This window comes from Ranitomeya imitator, chromosome 1 (assembly GCF_032444005.1).
Source record: "Ranitomeya imitator isolate aRanImi1 chromosome 1, aRanImi1.pri, whole genome shotgun sequence".
NCBI lineage: Eukaryota > Metazoa > Chordata > Amphibia > Anura > Dendrobatidae > Ranitomeya > Ranitomeya imitator.
In genome coordinates, this window is record NC_091282.1 from 903,279,503 (window position 1) to 903,298,470 (window position 18,968).

At 41.4% G+C, this 18,968-nt stretch overlaps 1 protein-coding gene across 5 annotated transcripts in view; it reads left to right on the forward strand.

Moving 5' to 3' along the window:
* Positions 1-18,733, forward strand: part of AFF1 (ALF transcription elongation factor 1) — a 110,204-nt gene extending 91,471 nt beyond the window's left edge. For 4 of the 5 annotated variants that reach the window (XM_069743376.1, XM_069743377.1, XM_069743375.1 and 1 more), the window contains 12 exons: positions 1,191-1,353; positions 2,007-2,894; positions 5,145-5,230; positions 5,587-5,824; positions 7,569-7,663; positions 7,774-7,837; positions 10,652-10,788; positions 11,314-11,385; positions 11,487-11,580; positions 11,695-11,738; positions 13,376-13,599; positions 13,981-14,251. In XM_069743376.1, coding sequence (XP_069599477.1) covers positions 1,191-1,353; positions 2,007-2,894; positions 5,145-5,230; positions 5,587-5,824; positions 7,569-7,663; positions 7,774-7,837; positions 10,652-10,788; positions 11,314-11,385; positions 11,487-11,580; positions 11,695-11,738; positions 13,376-13,599; positions 13,981-14,102 — 2,227 coding nt within the window. In that variant the 3' untranslated portion in view covers positions 14,103-14,251. Of the gene's footprint in view, positions 1-1,190; positions 1,354-2,006; positions 2,895-5,144; positions 5,231-5,586; positions 5,825-7,568; positions 7,664-7,773; positions 7,838-10,651; positions 10,789-11,313; positions 11,386-11,486; positions 11,581-11,694; positions 11,739-13,375; positions 13,600-13,980 lie in introns of all 5 variants that reach the window. The other variant, XM_069743374.1, reaches the window with a different exon arrangement.
* Positions 18,734-18,968: the final 235 nt, after the last annotated feature.

The window sequence follows — 18,968 nt, forward strand, 5'->3', positions numbered from 1 at the left end:
TAAATGTACATTTAATTGCATAATCACCAGCAGCGTTAATTAGATATCAATGAGCGTGCTGAGCGTTAGCTGGCTGGAAACGGCTAGTACTAAATAAAGCCCAACCAACCATTTCAATGCCCTACCAAGGTGTAAAAGTAAACTGTCAACTTAGTGCCCTACCAAAGTGTAAAGTAAAGCATGCCTGACCAACTCCTTACACTGCCAATGTCTTTGGTAAACTATGCCCGACCAATTCAACTACCACCTGTTTATTTATTTTTTTTTCCATGAACGCACATGAACTTTTTTGTTCAGAATAGTCCTTTTTTTCAGACATAAAAAAAACTTTCCACTAAATAAATTCATCAATTGACCTTTTTTTCCAAAAATGTTTCATATTTTCTTATAAGGGTAAGTCGACGCTAGTTTTTTTTTTTGGCAGCAAAACCTGATCTCTTGGCAGGAAAGAAGCTGCAGAAAAAAAGCATGTTTTCCTTGCGTTTTTGCGGCGTTTTGGATGCGTTTTTGCAGCGCCTGTTTTTTACTGCCAAGAGATCAGGTTTTGGCTGCAGAGAAAAAACCACGTGTGATCATAGCCTAATGGTATAGTCTTTCCCATGTATTAGTAACTGTGTGTATCAGTATGGAAACGCTGTTATAGACCTTGTCATGTTTTCTTTTTGGCTCCTTGGCAGAATGGAGATTAGATATGTTTTAACATGCTGTACCAGACAGTGACTCATGTGTCTGAGATTGGCGGAGATGCTGGGGGTAGCTGTTCGAATATGGAATGTACAGTTATAGCAGATGTTCAGATTGGTTACTAGTGTAAATGAGAACATTGTTTTTCTTAATATTTTACTTGCCCTCAAGAGTGTGTGACAGATGATTGGGGGTTAAAGATATTGAGAATATGCATAATTTTAATAATGGAAAGAGGGGAAAAATGTGAATTGAATATCGCTAATGCTAATTTGATTGTTCGGTGGGGTGAAATATACTTGACAGCAGGTGCCATGGTCTTTCGTGAGGTTCTTCCCTTTCTCCTGGGATACTGTTGACCTCAAATCCACAGAATGGCTGTAATGTCAGTAAAGGTCTTTGTAAGCATAGGATCTCAAGTGATTTTTGAGCAAAATACTTTTATGAGAATATCTATTTACATATCACCCGATACTAATGCGATAATCTTATAATTTCTTCATCAGCGTTGTGCAATCTCACGTGGACAGTGTGGCATCGGCACGTTCCAGCAGCATGGAAACAGAAGGCAGTGAGACTGACAGCTCTTCAGACTCCGAAAGCGACAGCGGCTCAAGTGAAAGTGAAGTGCCGCCGCCGCCACCACTGCGCAGATCCCCTAGTCCAGTGGTAATTTTTTTTTTTGGGACAATTACTTTGTACTTCTCACTAAAGCAATTGTCAGATGAAGACAAACTCTTTTTAAAAGATTGCTGCATATGTATCTATATGTATCATGTGCTTACTCTGTGAGAGCAGACTAATGAATCCTTTGTGAGCACCGCAATGTGATTTGCATACTTCGGGCTATATTCTAATAATTATGCGTGGTCTAACTAACGTGTGTGGCCTCAATCCGTTCCTATGCATTGAGTTACGTCGAGCACGTTGTAGTCAGCTCGTGAATGCATGTATACAAATCGCATAGACTGCCTGTTCTCGCTAGCTACACCGGAGAATACGGATAGCGTGCACAGTAAGGATTCATTAATATGCAGTCACATAGTGACTGCCGACTTTTACTAGAAGATAGGACATCCCCTTTAATAAATTAGGCACACGATACAAGTAACAAAAAAAATGGTCCCAGAAGCCCTCATACACCTGGGTTCACAGACAAACTTAAAATGATATGGTAATGTTGGGGGGAAAAAGTTAGTTTTTTTTTTTTTTTTTGTCCTTAAGGTCTAAAACAAATGGCCTTCCTGAGAAATTATGTAGATTCAAAACAGAAACCGATTATTTTTTTAAAGTGATACTAATTTGTTCTTACTCTATTGCAGCACGACACTTCATCTACTGGCATTTGGCAGTTGGGGAACTTTCTGGTCAAACCTGCACCTCTAGCTGAGAACCATAATAATGTTGCAGATGATGAAGAACAAGAAAGCCATTGGGGGAGTAAAGAACATGACTGTCTTTCACCTCTTCCCCATGAATCTCCAAAGATTGAGCCTCAACACAAAGCTGCTCTTTGGACTTCTCAGGAAGACATCCAGAACAAGCCCAGCTTTCCAAATTCCCCCATAGCCAATGAAACTGTTCCTCCTAGGCAGACTGTTGGCATAAAACATCCCAGAAGGCCTGTGAAGTCTTCATTTCAAGAGGAGCCAAAGGGTGGTCTTACTGTGGAAAGTGAACCCGCTCCATACAGGCCAAGAGACCAGCCCTCCAAAGAAAAGCCAACTGTGAAAACGAAAATGAAAACCAAATCAAATGAACGCAAGGAATCAAATACAACCATTGCACATCCAAATGAGAAAAAGCACAGGAGTTCCCACCACAGTAGTAGCACCAAAAAGTGTCCAAATACCCAAGCAGACAAACCTCAAAGTGCCCCATCCCACCTCCAATCTCCTCCTAGTCAAAAGGTACACATTGAGGGCAAAACCAACCACCGGACTAAGACCGCTCATCCTGCTGTTGTTGTGCGTGAGGACTGTCATAGGGACAAAGTGTTATTACCCATAGGGGAGAACAGATTGCTGCCACCGAAGAAGAGCACTCATAAACCTATAGCGCTTCTTGTCAAAATAGAATTGTCAATGCTTTCTAGGATCCCAGGAGCAGCGAGTAAATTAAGTGAGACCAAAAGTAAAAAGGTGAGCAGTCACCACAAGGAGAGGCCGGAGAAGACTCACAGTCACAGCAAAGAGCACACCAAGAGAAAGGTAATGGTCTCATGTACCACCGTGCCTACTGAAAAGTGGAAAACGGGATGACTGCATTTTACCTGAAATGGATGCATTTGGTTCATATACTTTTTTTTGTTCAGGCATATGGGCATTGTTTTAACGTGTCAGCAGGATTTTGCTTTTTTAATCTGAGAGCAGCATAATGTAGGGACAGAGAACCTGATTCCGGGTAAGTGTCACTTGTTCAGCAGCTTCCTGTAGTTTAAATACAATCAGTGTTTTATTATCAGGAGATTATCACTGCAGGACTAAGGGTACCGTCACACTGAAACGACGCTGCAGCGATACGACAATGATGTCGATCGCTGCAGCGTCGCTGGAGAGCTGTCACACAGACAGCTCTCCAGCGACCAACGATCCCGAAGTCCCCTGGTAACCAGGGTAAACATTGGGTTACTAAGCGCAGGGCCACGCTTAGTAACCCGATGTTTACCCTGGTTACCAGCGTAAACGTAAAAAAACAAACACTACATACTTACCTTCCGTGTCTGTCCTCCGGCGCTGTGCTTTCCTCTGCACTGTCAGCGCCGGTCAGCCGTAAAGCAGAGCGGTGACGTCACCGCTGTGCTTTCCGGCTGACCGGCGCTCACAGCCAGTGCAGAGAAGCAGAGCGCCGGAGGACAGACACAGAAGGTAAGTATGTAGTGTTTGTTTTTTTACGTTTACGCTGGTAACCAGGGTAAACATCGGGTTACGAAGTGCGGCTCTGCGCTTAGTAACCCGATGTTTACCCTGGTTACCAGTGAAGACATCGCTGAATCGGCATCACACACGCCGATTCAGCGATGTCAGCGGGAGATCCAGCGACTAAATAAAGTTTCAAACGATCTGCTACGACGTACGATTCTCAGCGGGGTCCCTGATCGCAGTAGCGTGTCAGACACAGCGAGATCGTAAGGATATCGCTGGAACGTCATGGATCGTGCCGTTCTAGCGATCAAAGTGCCACTGTGTGACGGTACCCTAAGTGTTGTATGCAAGTCAGTCCAACTAATCTGTGTAACCCCGCCCCATCACTGATTGGCAACTTCCTGTGTACACTGCCAATCGGGGGCGGGGTTATTAACAGCTCAGCATTTTGACCACTCCTACGTCTACAGCAGAGAAAACATGGATCGTTTCAAAACTACACCAAGCAGTCCGGTCAGTGACATATCCCTGGATTCCTGTTTTCTTACATCCTGCTGCTCTCAGATTACATAACAAAAACCTGCTGACAGAATCCCACTAAGAGCAAGGAAGTATAGGGTATGTTCACACGTCACATTTTTGCTGCAAAAAATGCAGCTTTTTACTGTCCCAGATTCTGAAATCTCGTGCACATGCTGCTTTTTTTTGTGCAGATTTGAAGCTGTTTCTAATCTGCAGTGTGTCAATTCTTTCATAAGATTGGACATCAAAACTGGATCAGTGGGGTCTCTTAGCACCCGCCACATTGATCTGCTGTTATGAGGACCGCTGCGCTAAAACTATGAATTAGACTCCCTTAATGTTCTCTAGGCACATCTCTATACTGACTAGTGGTGGTCCTGGCACTGCAGCTTTTCATCTTATCATAGTATATTGGTTTTCCAAGTGCTATCAAAGGTCTGCAGCTGTGGCTGGTAAAAAAAAGAAGAAAAAAAAAGTGAAGGAGAAAAATTCCAGCTTCTTCAAGTATCTGATGGGCATAGGTGCTGAGAGCTGGAGTCAGTGTGTGTGTGTGTGTGTACCGTACATATAATATGCGTTAATTTAGGGCTAAAAACTAGATTTTTGCACAGTTTGCAATCTATAGCCTTGTGTTCCATTGTATATCACTGGCTGCAGAAATGAGTCAACAGTCTATCCGTCAGTGAGCTTGGTCTGACGAGAGATTTAGAACTCTACTCTTCCTTCCTCTGAGCTCCTCTCCGCCAATTTATAACCACATTAAACTTTGCGGCCATATATCAGCTGAGACCAGCCCAGACAAAGGAAGATAAGCGTCATAAATTTTCCTCACAAAACCAATTCCCTGAAGAATGTTGTGAATTTTTCCCACTTGTTTCTCATGGTCGTAGTAGCTTCCAATGTGCACTGCAACTCCGATTGATGACCATTCTGCCAGTGTCGCCATGTAGGCCCAGCCATAGGGCATGCTACCAACTTAGACTGCTCAGCAATAAGCATTGATTTTTGATGTTGTATTTTTTTTTTTTTAGTATTGTCTTAGCTCACAATGTTTTACAATTTTGTTTTTCCCAGTTGGAAAACCATGAGAAAAATGGAACACACAAAAAAATAAAGCTGTCAAATGATTCCACTGCCCACAACGAATCGTCCATGAAAAGGTGAGCGTAGTACTGTAACACCTCATTCACTTTACGCTCTAAATGATAAGGCGCTAGGAGTTTGTATAGCAAGCTGTCACATTGACACAGAATCTCACAATTTCCCAATGTTGTGAGGATTTCCTCCTGGTTCTCCAGATTCCTGCCAAAGACTGCTAGGAGAATTTTTAGATTGTGAGCCCCAATGGGGACAGCGATGGTGGCTCTAAAGCGCTGTGGAATTGGAGTAAAAATAAATACATGCTATCCCCAAAGCATAATATTGGAAATGGTAGCCTATTGATCTAAAATAATTGTCTTCTCTAATTGGAAATGAAACAAAATGCAAGATCATTTGCAATCTGTAACTTCCACAGGTTACCTAAACCCTCTTCTGAGGAGATCCATAAGGACCATCGACAGCAGAAAACCTCTTCTCCCACACGTCACGCACATAAGAAACCTGAGAAAGTGGCACAGAAAAGGCGACCCAGCGAGAGCAGCACTTGCAGCCAGCAGTCCACCACCAGCAGCAGTAAAAGTACCAAAAAGCCCTCAAGTCCCAAACAAAGGAAGGTGGAGGAAAAGAATGTGGAAAGTTCAAAAAGCAGCAAGGTATGCCTAATGGCGCCAATCGCTGGGACTTTGCAGCAGCAAATAATATCTGGTAAATGACGCTGATGTTGGCAAGTGTTAGCATACATAGGCATGAGAAATGCTGCATCCCTCTGGTGCCTCAGGATTGGTTGGCAGCAGTCTAATCCCCCCATTGCCCCCCGAGAATCCTGTGAGCCACACCCCTTGGTGAACAACAATTCCAGTGAGAATAAAATAAGTGCAAAACTGGCCACTTTTGACTTGGTGACAGGTCCTCTGTAATCTAGATTGCCAACTGTGCGGTCTGCACTGCTTTCCAAACTGCCCATCTTCGCTCCCTTAATTTAATATCTATATATTTATTGCATTTCTACAGCTTTCATAAAACAATTGCTGCTCTTTTAGTCAAACATACTCTTTTTACATCTGTACAAATGGATCATTAACAGATTGACCTTAAAGTTAGGATTAGTGGCATGATTGTGACGACTTCTGGTGGATGTCACCGATTAAAAGCAGAAAAAGAGCAATGCTAAAATGAAGTAGTTTTGACCTAAGGGGCACAATTTTGTCACACAATAATAAGTCAAAAGAAAGCAGGAAAAATAAAATAATAATAAAGAACAAGCCAATTCCAGTCCAATTATCCAAGATAAGATAAGATATAAAAGTAACTGTAAAAGGAAAGAGAAAATAACCAAACGTTCCTCTTAATTTTTCATATTCAGCAGACCCTTGAATTGCATACAGATTTCATATGCTCAATACTTGCTTCCAGAGTGCTGATGTGATTCATTGGTTTGAATAGCCTGCATTTTGGTGGGAGTCTGGGTTCAGAGACCCCAGAGTTGTGCACAACTTGCCATATAGGAGCCAATGCTTTCTACTGAATCTATACTTTCATGTATGCTCAGAAAGATGCTGTGCGCACCTGACTATTAATCTACGCACTTCTTGGGACCCAGACTCCCACTGACATGAAAAATCAAGAAGAAAGATTATTTGTTTTTGAAAAAGTGATATTGAAACGCATACTGTTTTATACATTTTTCTCGGATATCGACAAAACAAAACCAAAAAACTGAATACAAGAATTGCGTAAAATTAAACCCCACCTATTATAAAGCAAAATTAAAAAATGGTTTCAACTTAACGAGAAACATTTTAGATTTCTTAAAACCACATGTACAAAAAACGAAATTTGAAATTGGACCTGGTCATGATTGGAGGAGTGGGGTGCTTAATGGCCTAGTCTGGAACAGATTAATGGGAGCCTGTCACCTGATTGTTGCTGCCCACATCGCGGGCAGTATGAATCAGAGCCAGTGTACCAGAGCAATTTTTTTTTTTTCAATCTTGCTGGGGAGCATAGCTGAGAGCAGACTGGTCCGGCTATCGGATGCTGAAGGCCTCACCACCTGTTAATCTCATTTTGTGTAGAGACTAATATTGTTGGCCAGTTTCCCTAAACCTCCAGCAACACTGTAGTGATCTTCTAATATTAGGAGATGAGAATAATGCGTGAGATGGAGAAGGCCAAGATGGGAAGTTGACTGGAGCATTGAGCAAGTTTTAAGTAGTGTATCGGGCGACTTAACACTTTTTTTTTACATGGTTGCTCCTTAATACTTTCACAGAATCTTGTATATATATTTAAAGTCCAGTATTTGCTCTTATAGTAGAAAAAAAATGTTATATACCTTATAGTGCTAGAACATTTAATCTAACAGTTATGGACTAAACCTCTTATAAAAATTTCCAGGGTTCTGCAGAAAATAACACAAATCCTTTCCCAGTGCCTTCTTTGCCAAATGGTAATGCCAAGCCAACAAGACCTCAGCTGAAGTTTGAAGAAAAGTACGTGTGTTGTATTCTTTCTTGGTTACTCCTCCCTGAGAGTATTGCCGTGTCCTGGAGGCTGAATTGTGACTTGTGTGCTTCTAATGGCGTCTGTGACTTTTCCTCAGGTTACATTCACCCGAATATTATATGAAGGAGGCCAAGAAGCTGAAGCATAAAGCTGATGCCATGGTGAGTTTGTCACTGTGCTTCATTCCATGCCATGGTTATGTCGGAGGCTTCATATGGTGCCACTAATTTCATGTTAAGAACAAAGGATTTTCTGAAAACGCTTACATTACAGGGTCCTTCTCCTGAATTCCCATCCAGTCCAGTAGCAATATAAGCAAGATGTATCACTATTAATGCCGCCAAATCTGTGGGCTGAGTTTCTGCTCCCTGGCACCATCAAAAGCGTTGTCCAATAAACCAAGATTCATCTCCCATTCATTTATACTATTTTTTTCTTTTACTTATTTATCACAAGATTAAAATTCCCTATGTGAATGGAATGGTAATGCGCTCCATACCTGGTATATGGAAGTAGTAGTGCAGATGGGTGACGAGTGAACGTGCTCGGATATCGTGTTATCGGAGTATCTTGGGCATGCTCAAGTGACATGTTCACATGTTTCTCAGCTCTTAGCCACAACACGTGCACGGATTGCCTGTTTGTTAGACAATAACGTAATATCAGGGCAGCACGGTGGCGCAGTGGTTAGCACTTCAGCCTTGCAGCGCTGGGGTCCTGGGTTCTAATCCCACCCAGGACAACATCTGCAAAGAGTTTGTATGTTCTCTCCGTGTTTGCGTGGGTTTCCTCCGGGCACTCCGGTTTCCTCCCACATTCCAAAGACATACTGATAGGGATTCTAGATTGTGAGCCCCATTGGGGACAGTGATGATAATGTGTGCAATAAACTGTAAAGCGCTGCGGAATATGTTAGCGCTATATAAAAAATAAAGATTATTATTATTATATCTGAGCACGCTCGTCTATCACTAGTGTCCAGCACTTTCATAGAACGTAAATGGAACAGGCATGCGCACTACTGCTTTTTCTACATAGGAGAACGTGAAACCCCATTCCCGTGATCTCTGGAGGCTTCGGCATTTTGGCCCCAGCAGTCATACATTTACCACTGAACCTGTGGATAGGGGAGAAGTGATCTGCTTAGTGCAAAGCATTGTAATATGCCTGATCCATCTTTCCCCTGGCAGCACACTCGTATATGACCTAGTCAGGCAATCTTGTCAGTATGGCTGGGTTCAGGTAATAATAATAGTTTTTGTTTATATAGCACCAACCTATTCCGCAGCACTTTACAATTAAGAAGGGACATGTACAGGCCATAAAAACAATAACAACAGTAACACGGGTAACTTTTTAACGGTTATGGCAATTTAGGACAAACTGCTTGCTTTGGGGGCCCTGCCTAACATCACTTTTTCAGAAGACTGCTGCATTTAGTGTTCACTACATTTTAGAAAGAAAGCTATAAAGGCAGCATAGAATGTCAAGAGTTGAAGTAACCCTAAAGGCAACGATGAAACAAAAAAAAAGCATTGGCAAAGAACTGTGCTGCTAACATCACTGTAGATGGGTAAGGATAACCACAGACCCAGAAACTAGAGCGAGGAGGAAAAGAAGAGGGCATTAGTGGTAACTTATACCCAATATCAGAGGGTGTGAGGGCAGCCTAGACTGGTAAAGACAAATGGCCTACATGTGCCAGAAAGCTTGCCGTGTTATCTATTTGAGCACCCTATGTACCCCATCTAAGGCCTCATTCAGACACCTCTGAATTACATACATGTTCTATAAGTGTTAAAGGATAGAACACCTACCCATTTTTACTCTCTAGGGCTGTTCACATGTCCTTTTTTTTTTTTTTTTTTTTGCTAATGGTGTGTCTTCAAAAAAATCATGAAGATATGTCCACCTTTGATTGGAGTCATGGATCAAAATTCCACATACAAGGTTATGGATCAATGGAAATCACAGCCAGAACACCGTGCAGCCCGTGTGTTGTCTGTGATTAACATTGTAATGAGTAGGAGAAGCCTTGTCATTTATCTCTGTTTTCATATGGGAAAAATCCCACCCGCCCCATAAAAAAGAAAGTGAAAAATCACTGATGAAACGCTGATCCTAAACTCAGACACTGACCAAACACTGATGAAACTCCGATCCAAATGATGAACAGCAGTCCATGTTCTTACGGACGTCTGCATGAGGTCTAGTAGCACCCTGTGTGGTCTAACTACATATACGGTCACTAGTAGTCTGATTGTAAAGTGTTAATCTGCTGGTTTCTTTCATGAGGAGTACAGTGAGGATGTCCCCCTCTCAGCCGTGTGATGTAGGCATTGCTTGCCATATGTTTCCTGGCAGGCTGCCCGCTTCACGGTTTACATTCCTGTAAGGAAGATTAGCCAATCCCCTCTGCTGTTCCAGTACAGCGCCAAGGTCCTATTAACTGCTTCAGACATGTCTGTTATGTGCTGGGAACCATAGCATGACCACAGGACCCAGAATGAAGCCCACTATGGAGCGTGGAAATCTGCTTGTCAGCAGGACCACCATATATTGTAACTGCAGACCATCTTTTACTGAAAATATCTTTTTGTTCCCAAATGCACAGAACTGACGCTGATATTATTGCATGCAGTGTTTGGCACTACTTTTTGTATCGTCACTTGGGCTCCTAATAACCTCATACATTACTTCCAAGTAAATCCTTTTATCGTGCGGTCTTATTTCAGCAGTGGGATTACCCAAGAAACCCTCAAATCTTGATCATGGCTGCCGGTCACACTCTACTTGTCATTATCTGACAGCACGACTTCTGTTTCCCATTTCAGAATCCAGAGTGATCATTTGAAAGCCTTGCACCATATATAGAGGGGTTTTGAGGTTTTTTGTGATGTGACTGAACTAGTTACTTATGTATTTTTCGTCAGCTTGATGATCTTTTTATTGACTGTTTCCAAATCTCATTCTAGTCGGACAAGATTGGAAAATCCTTCAACTACCTGGATGCTGCCATGTTTTTCATAGAGTGTGGTATTGCAATGGAAGCAGATGTACAGGCACCAAAGTCTGCCTACACCATGTTTGCCGAAACCGTTGATCTCATAAAGTGAGTTCTCAGGTTTGAACTAATAAACCACTGCTATATCTGACATGTATGTGGGGTATGTTGCTACATTTCACACTTAGTGACTGTGTCTATAGGTAAGATGCCAGGGTTCACTAGCTGCTACTGCCAGGGAAATTCTAATGTGGAGTATGGAAGCCATTTATTTTTTTTCTGATTTATGACTACATGAAAGGTCAGCTGAGAAAAGCTTAGGAAAAAGACAGACCTAGCCAGAACAAGCTCACTCGTGGACCCTTAGTTGATACATTCTGCAACCAACACTGTGTAGGGAAACAAGAGTCTGTAAAAGCCAAATAATGCAAAATTTGTCATGATTTTTATAACGCATGCATGCATTTTAGTATAAAACATGTTTCCCGTGTGTCCATATCCTTTAACCAAATCCTCATTTGATTTGTGCAATTCAGTGTAATAGCTTTTATTATATGAAATGATCACGTTGTATCTGTGCCAAAAAATAACTAGAACTGCCTCTTGAACTTAATTTTGATATCTTTCCCATAGGTTTATTATGAAGTTGAAGAACTTCTCTGATAGTTTAGCACCTGCTCATGAAAAATCATTTGCAGTCTTGTGGTAAGTATGCTATGCATATTCTTTGTTCCTACATTGTGTTGAGCTATAGTCACATGCATTATTCCAATATTTATTTTCTTTTTTCACTTTTTGATATTCAGCATGCGTTGCCAGTCCGTTCTCTACATGGCAATGTTTCGCTACAAAAAAGACACTGCGTTAAAGTATTCCCGCACTCTTGGGGAACACTTCAAGGTAAAATACTTTAATTTCCCAAGTGAAATGTTCAAATGGTTACTTAACAAAATGTTATTGTACGACATAATTTTCATTTGAGTTTCAAAGCATATTTTTTTTTTTTAATTCTAGAGTTCATCCAGAGCTGCACAGGCACCTTCCCCATGTGTTGCTAGGTAAGCTGAATTTTATTATTGAACTGTTCTTGTCCTCTAGATTATCAAAGCCCTCAGTGAACTAATGAAACTTGAGCTCAGAAATCAATGATTGCCTGGTCTATAGTCATGCTGAAAACAATGCAGGCATGGGATAAGGGATGACTTTATTGGGTATTGACTGTCTGAAAAGAAAATCTCAGAGCGGAACAATTGTTCTAAAGGAGCCTGTCTGCAGAAAATCAACAAGAAACATAACTCTATTTACATGTAGATCTAGTGGTAATCTGTAGGTAAATATCTTTTAAATCATGTTAGGCTAATTCCTTTTAAAACCCCTTAGTGACTGCCAATAGGACTTAAAACTGAGAATAGCATCCTCCGACCGACCAATCCTACAGCTGTCGGCTGTACACTATAGCCGACAACTTGCCGCATCAGCCACGATCAGTGTTTGCACTGACCCTGGCCGTTTAACCTCTTAAATACTGCTGTCAATAGTGACTACAGCATCCAGATGATTAAGAGTGGGGGGTCTCCCTATTTAACCCTATCGGCACCCTGAGATCTTGAGTGACACGTCAGATTTCAAAAATTTGGCCTGGTCATTAAGGGGTTAAGACTGACTGCAGGTAGAAAATGAAGTCATTTCATCGCTTCCAGTATCAGTCAGCACTGCGCACACAGTGAGCCGTTGTGATCACGCCATCTGCACCTGCAAGCTTTCAATGCACAGCACACTCACTGTATGACTGAAAGCAAGAGGCTGCAGGGAGAATGGAACTTCATTTTCCCTTGTAGACGCTTTACCGGTAAACCAGCATAACATGATATAAATCTATTTACCTGAAGATTATTCCTATGTCTCCAGGTAAAGAGCATTATTTTTGGAGATGTGGGTTCCCTTTAAACATCAACAATTTATTATGGCTGTGTTTAAAAACATAAAATCAGCTGGTACTTGTCCTCCCCAGGTTCAGCGCTGTCTCCGCCACTGCTCCAGTCAGTGTTTAAGTTTCAGATGCTACTTTAATAGCGCCGCAGGTAATCACTGGGCTACACTTTAGAGACCTCAAGCCGCTGAACCCAACGATTGTCTGCAGCCTGTACACAATAACTGTAGCAAGCATTGGGCTCTGCGGCTTGTGCCATCTACTGCTGAGACCAGTGAGTAGCAGCAGTGCTTTTGACTTAGTGGTTACAACCAGTAATCACACGCTGGCAGAAACACATTGTGGACCCAGGGAGATCGAGTACCTGCTGATTTTATGATTTTTAACACATCAAAAACAAAAGGCGGAAAGCGGAATACCCCTTTTAAGGTAGGGTCCAAGGGGACTGTCTGAAGACTATACTTGCCTAAACACAAGGACTAAAAAAAAAATATAAAAAGTTACCATGTTGTTCTTAAAAATCAACTATTTTTTTCTATTTTTATGGGCAGAATGAATAGAATGCTGCTTGTTTTGATCTGTGCAGTGATCTTTTTCATAATGTTTAATAATATAAAGCAGCAGGTAGGGTTTTTGTGACTTACTGTGATATTGTACCAATACTGTGTAGCGTTAATGCCGAAGTCCAGTAAATGCCTAGATATATGGTGTCTGTAGCAAAATAGATTGTGGTTCATGTCTGAAATGGATAACCTTTGCTTGTAGAAGTACTGGTACGCCTTCCCCCATGTCCCCCACACCTTCACCTGCCAGCTCTGGAGGATCTCAGCCAGGGTCCATTGCCAGCAACAGCGGAGGGCAAAATCCTTCAGTCGGCATCCCCCAGATGATACACCAGATAGCATCCTCTTACGTCAATATCACTTCTTACTTTCTCTATGCCTATGACATATGGGAACAAGCGGATATGCTTGCAAAGAAAAACAAAGGTATGATCTTATTTCCCTCCATATAGACCATAGATAGTCCAGCATCTTTCTATTTTCCATAGCTCCATTCCTGAGATCGTTTCTACATACGTTTTTTTATTGGGGAGGGGGGGGGGGGGGAGTAAATTTTGCCAAGTATGTCAACTTGCTTGATGATAAACGATTTCTTACCTTCTTAAAGGATAAACTTGCCTTAGACTAAGTCACACATCTTGCCTATAGTAAGTGAAGCGTGAGACGCTCCCAGTTTCCAGGAATCCATATAAACATTTACTTTCTCCCACACCCATAGAATACAGATCTAAGCAGATGGTGGGTGCTGTATAGTTGCAAGGATGTTTTCCACTGTGACCTGTTCTCACGCGGTCGTCTTTCCTTCAGATTTCTTTGCAGATCTCGGTGCAATGGTCTGTCCCCTGGCGCTGAACAGCTCTATGACGGAACTGGTACACTACACTAGACAGGGTTTACAGTGGCTGAGGCTGGAATCAAGTATGACTTAAACTGGGCTGGAGGGCACTTACCCTCTGAACATTTTGCACTTTGAAAAGCCTGGAGTTTACGATTGGGTTCATGAATTCTAGGTATATAAAGATAATATATATATCTATATTTCTATATGGTTCCTGGGTTCTGCTATAACTGGAAGCTTGCTGAACATTGCCTGAAATCGATGCATCAGGTTATGTGAGAAGACTATGAGAAAATAATACATTTTATATTTTTGATTACAAAAGAAGTGCAATGTGATGTTAAAAAGGTCAGAAGTCAGTGGTCTTTATACATTTCTTAATAAAACCAGCATGAGAAGAGATGTCTTCTGGAAGATCTTCATCCTCCACCTTTAAGATGTGGTGTAACTCAGCAGCAGGCCTATGCAGGACAACTGGAACTTGCCAAACAAGCCGGCTCCTTACTGCCCTAAAGTCCGATGACGAAGGAAGAGTATGCCCTGATCTGTACATCTGCACAGAATGGATGGCTGTGGAGCAGGGGATAACCTATGACAGTGCATAGTCTGCGTTTCTAAATTCAAAGCTTTGTGCCTTAATCCAACTTCCAAATGTCGTCCTGGTTCTGTTATATCTTATTCTCAAGCTAAAAACGAAACATTCTTGCTCATTATTCTTTTATTATTGATCTCTGCTGGTTCTGGCATCGTTCTCTCCGCTATCAGGACTATGAATGAAATGATGGAACTTCATGTTGGGATTTATTTTAACACTGCCACCAATTCTATAATTTCTGCTGTGATGCTGTGGCACTCCAGCTATTGTGAATCTATAACTCCTAGCATGCTGAGAGTTGTAGTTTCACAACAGTCGGAGGGGCAACAGGTTGTAATGAGGTCATTTTTTTGTTTCCGCTTCATTCCTAAAGTGGCCCACACCCCCACATCATTATGTTTGGGAGAAGGGGGAAGGCAAGTTTGTTGCCACTTGGAGCGAAAACAAGTGCCTGGCAAATCCGAATCCAAAATATCCAAACACTATCAAGCTGTCCATATAACTTCTTGGGCGCCATTTATCAAAACTGTCTAAAAGAAAAACTATCTTTGAAGGCTACAGAAATCAGAGCTTGGTCTTTAATTCTTAAAACTGCCTCTGATAAAATGAAAACTATGCTTTGCTTGGTTTCTGTGGGCAGTTTTTCTTTTCAACAGATTTGATAAATCTGCCCCCGTGTGTCTGTCCTGTTTTTTTTTTTTTCTTTTTTTGTACAGCACTGCATTAAAAAGTTTGGCAAATGAATGATGCATCTTCCTACTGGCAGTCTTTCTACTTCATCAGTAACGTTTTGACTTTGAGACCCAGTGGGCTTCCCCTTTTTTGGATTTTAGCGTAGATCATTGACAGTAGATTTGTGTGATTCTCTGAGGATTCTCCGGTGCATGGAGTGGTGGGGGGGTGCGACCGCAAGTATGTGGTTTGCATACATGCGGTCACATGCCAACTAGTTGGGCACAGGCTCGCTCAATGCAAAGGTATTGAGCGAGGCCGGATACAGTCTAGTTTGATTGTGGCCAGGAGCATGCATATCATTGCATATTTGCGGTTACATGACCACCCACTCCTGGCACCAGCACTGGAGAATCCCCAGCATGCTATGCGTGCAATATGAGGATTCACAAGTCTGCAGTCACATAGTGACTTGGTCACTTTTGCCCACAAATGATTAGTATGGGCAGCACATCACTCGGAATAAACTGGACTTGTGCTGCTGACAACATGATGTAGTTTAGGGACAGAACCGATGTATTAGTGATTGCTCTGTCCCCATCATTGTTGGCCGGTAAAGCATTGAATAAATCGTTATATGGTCTCTGAAGTTGGTCACACAACTGTATTTTCTCTCATCTGAGAAAATCGGGCTGATGATCAGACTCTGATTAGTGTGTGGTCTGATTTTCTCAGATGAGGAGAATGAGAAAACAGATAAACTTGCACGACCGAATGTGATCCAGATATTAGATACAAATAGTTCACGCAGCGGTTTTTTTTCCTTGGAGAGGTTGTGTCCAAGGAAAAAAATATATACTTGTGCATGGCCCCACAGAATTACATTTGGTCGGATTGCAATCCGTTGTTTTGTTGCATTGCACTTGGATGGTAAATATGGAAGTCTGCACGAATGAAATATAAAGTATTGAAGGTGGCACTGACTGGCGAAACAATTTGGCATCGTAGTATTGTGATGGTCCCATAGACTAAGGGGGCATTTTCTCAGACTCCAGCTTTTTATGTTTCGCCATAAAGGGTAATCTCCTATATTATGCTGGTTCCTGCGATTAAAAGCAAGACTCTTCCCACTCTGCACTCCCCTTGAATAGCCCCCCTCTATAAATTATTCCTCTGAGCGCTTCTTGGGAATAAAACCACATTCTTATTAAAAAATCTGCAGACAGCCGACTTGCGTTTTGGCAGAGGGAAATAATGATCCTGAAACGCTTCCAAGCTGCATTCAAGTTTATCAGGGCAAACCCTAATTAGACACTTAATACATGAAATTGTTCAAGGCCATTTCATTAACGGAATGCTGCAAAGTAGATTAACTATTTATTCACCGGGTATTTTTCAGTCTGTACTTGGTAGTTCAGTTCAGTTTGAAATGCTATACTACTTTATATAAAATATTCACCATCCTGCAAGCTTATTATTTTGATAATTCTAATATAAATCTATTGGGGATTTCCTTTAGGCTATGTGCACACGCTGTAGATCCGCAGCGGATTTGACGCTGCAGATTCGCCGCAGTTTTCTATGAGTTTACAATACCATCTATGGAAAACAAAATCCGCAGTGCACATACTGCAGAAAAAAAACGAGCGGAAACGCAGCTGTTTATATTAAGCAGCAGGTCAATTCTTTGTTCGGATTCCGCAGCGGTTTACACCTGCTCCGTAATAGGAATCCGCAGGTGTAAAACCGCAGGTGGAATCCGCACAAAAACCGCGGTAATTCTGCAGTAAATCTGCACTGCGGATTTCCAAAAATCAGTGTGGAAAAATCCGCATACCATTCGGCAGCGTGTGCACATACCCTAAAGGTTAGCATCTCCAAAGGCTTTAAGCCCAGGTAGTGCGTTCATGTGGAACCATCTAACCTGATCATATGACTCTGCTGGTTACGTTTGTATAGGAGGGTATTAAGTGTCACCCATGTGGCTCAGTTATAGTTGTATGGGATCAGTTTCGGCTGGGATACATGAGCATATTGTTCAGTGTATTACAGGCTTCCTCTGCTGGATTAGTATGGAAATATAATCTCTCTTCTGATCCAGGTGCTGTGTGATCTCCTTATATATTAATACTCTTGTTAATGAACTATACTAGTTCTGGTTAAAATATTGTATTGTACTGGGATATGAATTGCCTAAGCCGATTTATTGCATCAATTTCCAAGTTGGGTGGTGTTGGAGGCTAGTTATTGCATACATTACACATGCTAAATATTTGTGCATCCCATATGACGTGTATAAACTTTATTGGTGAATTGGAATTATTGACTTAAAATAGTTTGGATTTCTAAATAATTGAAAAAAGGTTTGTTGTGTAAGCAGTGCCCCTTGTGTGATGCATCATTCATTTTGTCTTCCTGTGTAATACATTTTGTTTCCTGCAGGTGGCACTGGTCTCTTTGTTTGACTATTAAGAGCAACAGTGACACCTGCAGATTAAAAGAAGTACTGCACGCCAGAAATTATAGATTTGCAACACCTATATGGATTTACTAATAACTTCCTTTTTAAAAGATTGGGACCACAGTCACTGTTTTAGTTCCCTTTAATGAGTTTTGTGAAAGATTTACTTTTTTTTATTATTCAGTTGAGTGCTTAATTATACAGTCTTTCACACTACAGCTTACAAGCAAATCAAGAAATATCCATGCTGTAGTGGTGATATGACAGGCACTGGCTCATGCTACCTGGCAGACTGTAGCTTTAACTGACTTATGCATTGAGATTGTGTGCATTTATGACATTGCTGCCGCCACCCATCAAAAGCAGTCATCTTACTATGAAATAATGGACTTGGGCATAACCATGACATGATTTGTCAGGCAACTTTCTTTATTTCCTAAGGAAATTATGAAAAAATATTTTTTTTTTATATATTATTGAAGTTGCCACAGCAAGGTCCCATGAAATTGCATGTGGTCATCTGTCTTCTGCAGCCTGTCATGTTACCAGAGCCATAGTGCCATGCCAGACACTACATTTCAGGAATAACTCAATGTATTGGTCAAGTGATTGCTCCCAATACAATAAACCCGCCACTAATTACAAATAAAATGTGCAAAGAACAATTGATAAGAAGTAATTGGTGAATTTTAACTACATCAGGAATAGATCTGCGTTCTGGGGCTTCTGTGAATACTCTATAGCTGCCTTGTACAGTGCCTTAGGGCAAGAGAGACTGAACAGATCTGTGATTTTGTTTATTATGTTATCTTTTATTTAAAGAAGAAAGTCTATGCGAAATCTCTTTCCAAAGAAGCTGTGCCACTCCTATTTTGTTAATTATATTGTTGACGATGAGGATAATTTGATGTAAAGAACAGAGGAAAATGATTTATTCTTTCTTTTTGGCAAAAGAGATGTCAGAAATTAAGCTGTAAATAAAATGTCAAATACATTTCTATGAATGGTGTCTTTTCTTTTATTGATGGTGATGACATATTTAATAACACGTGTATATGCGCACAACGATTGTGAATGATCTAGTGGGCACAAGGTTCAGAACTAGCGCCGATTTAAAAGGTTATCCCCAAAATCACAATGTGATGTATGCACTGCAGTCTCTTATCTGGTTTTCTGCCAGCATAGCTCTGGCTCCAACATGCACACGGTGCATTCTACCTTTCCAAATA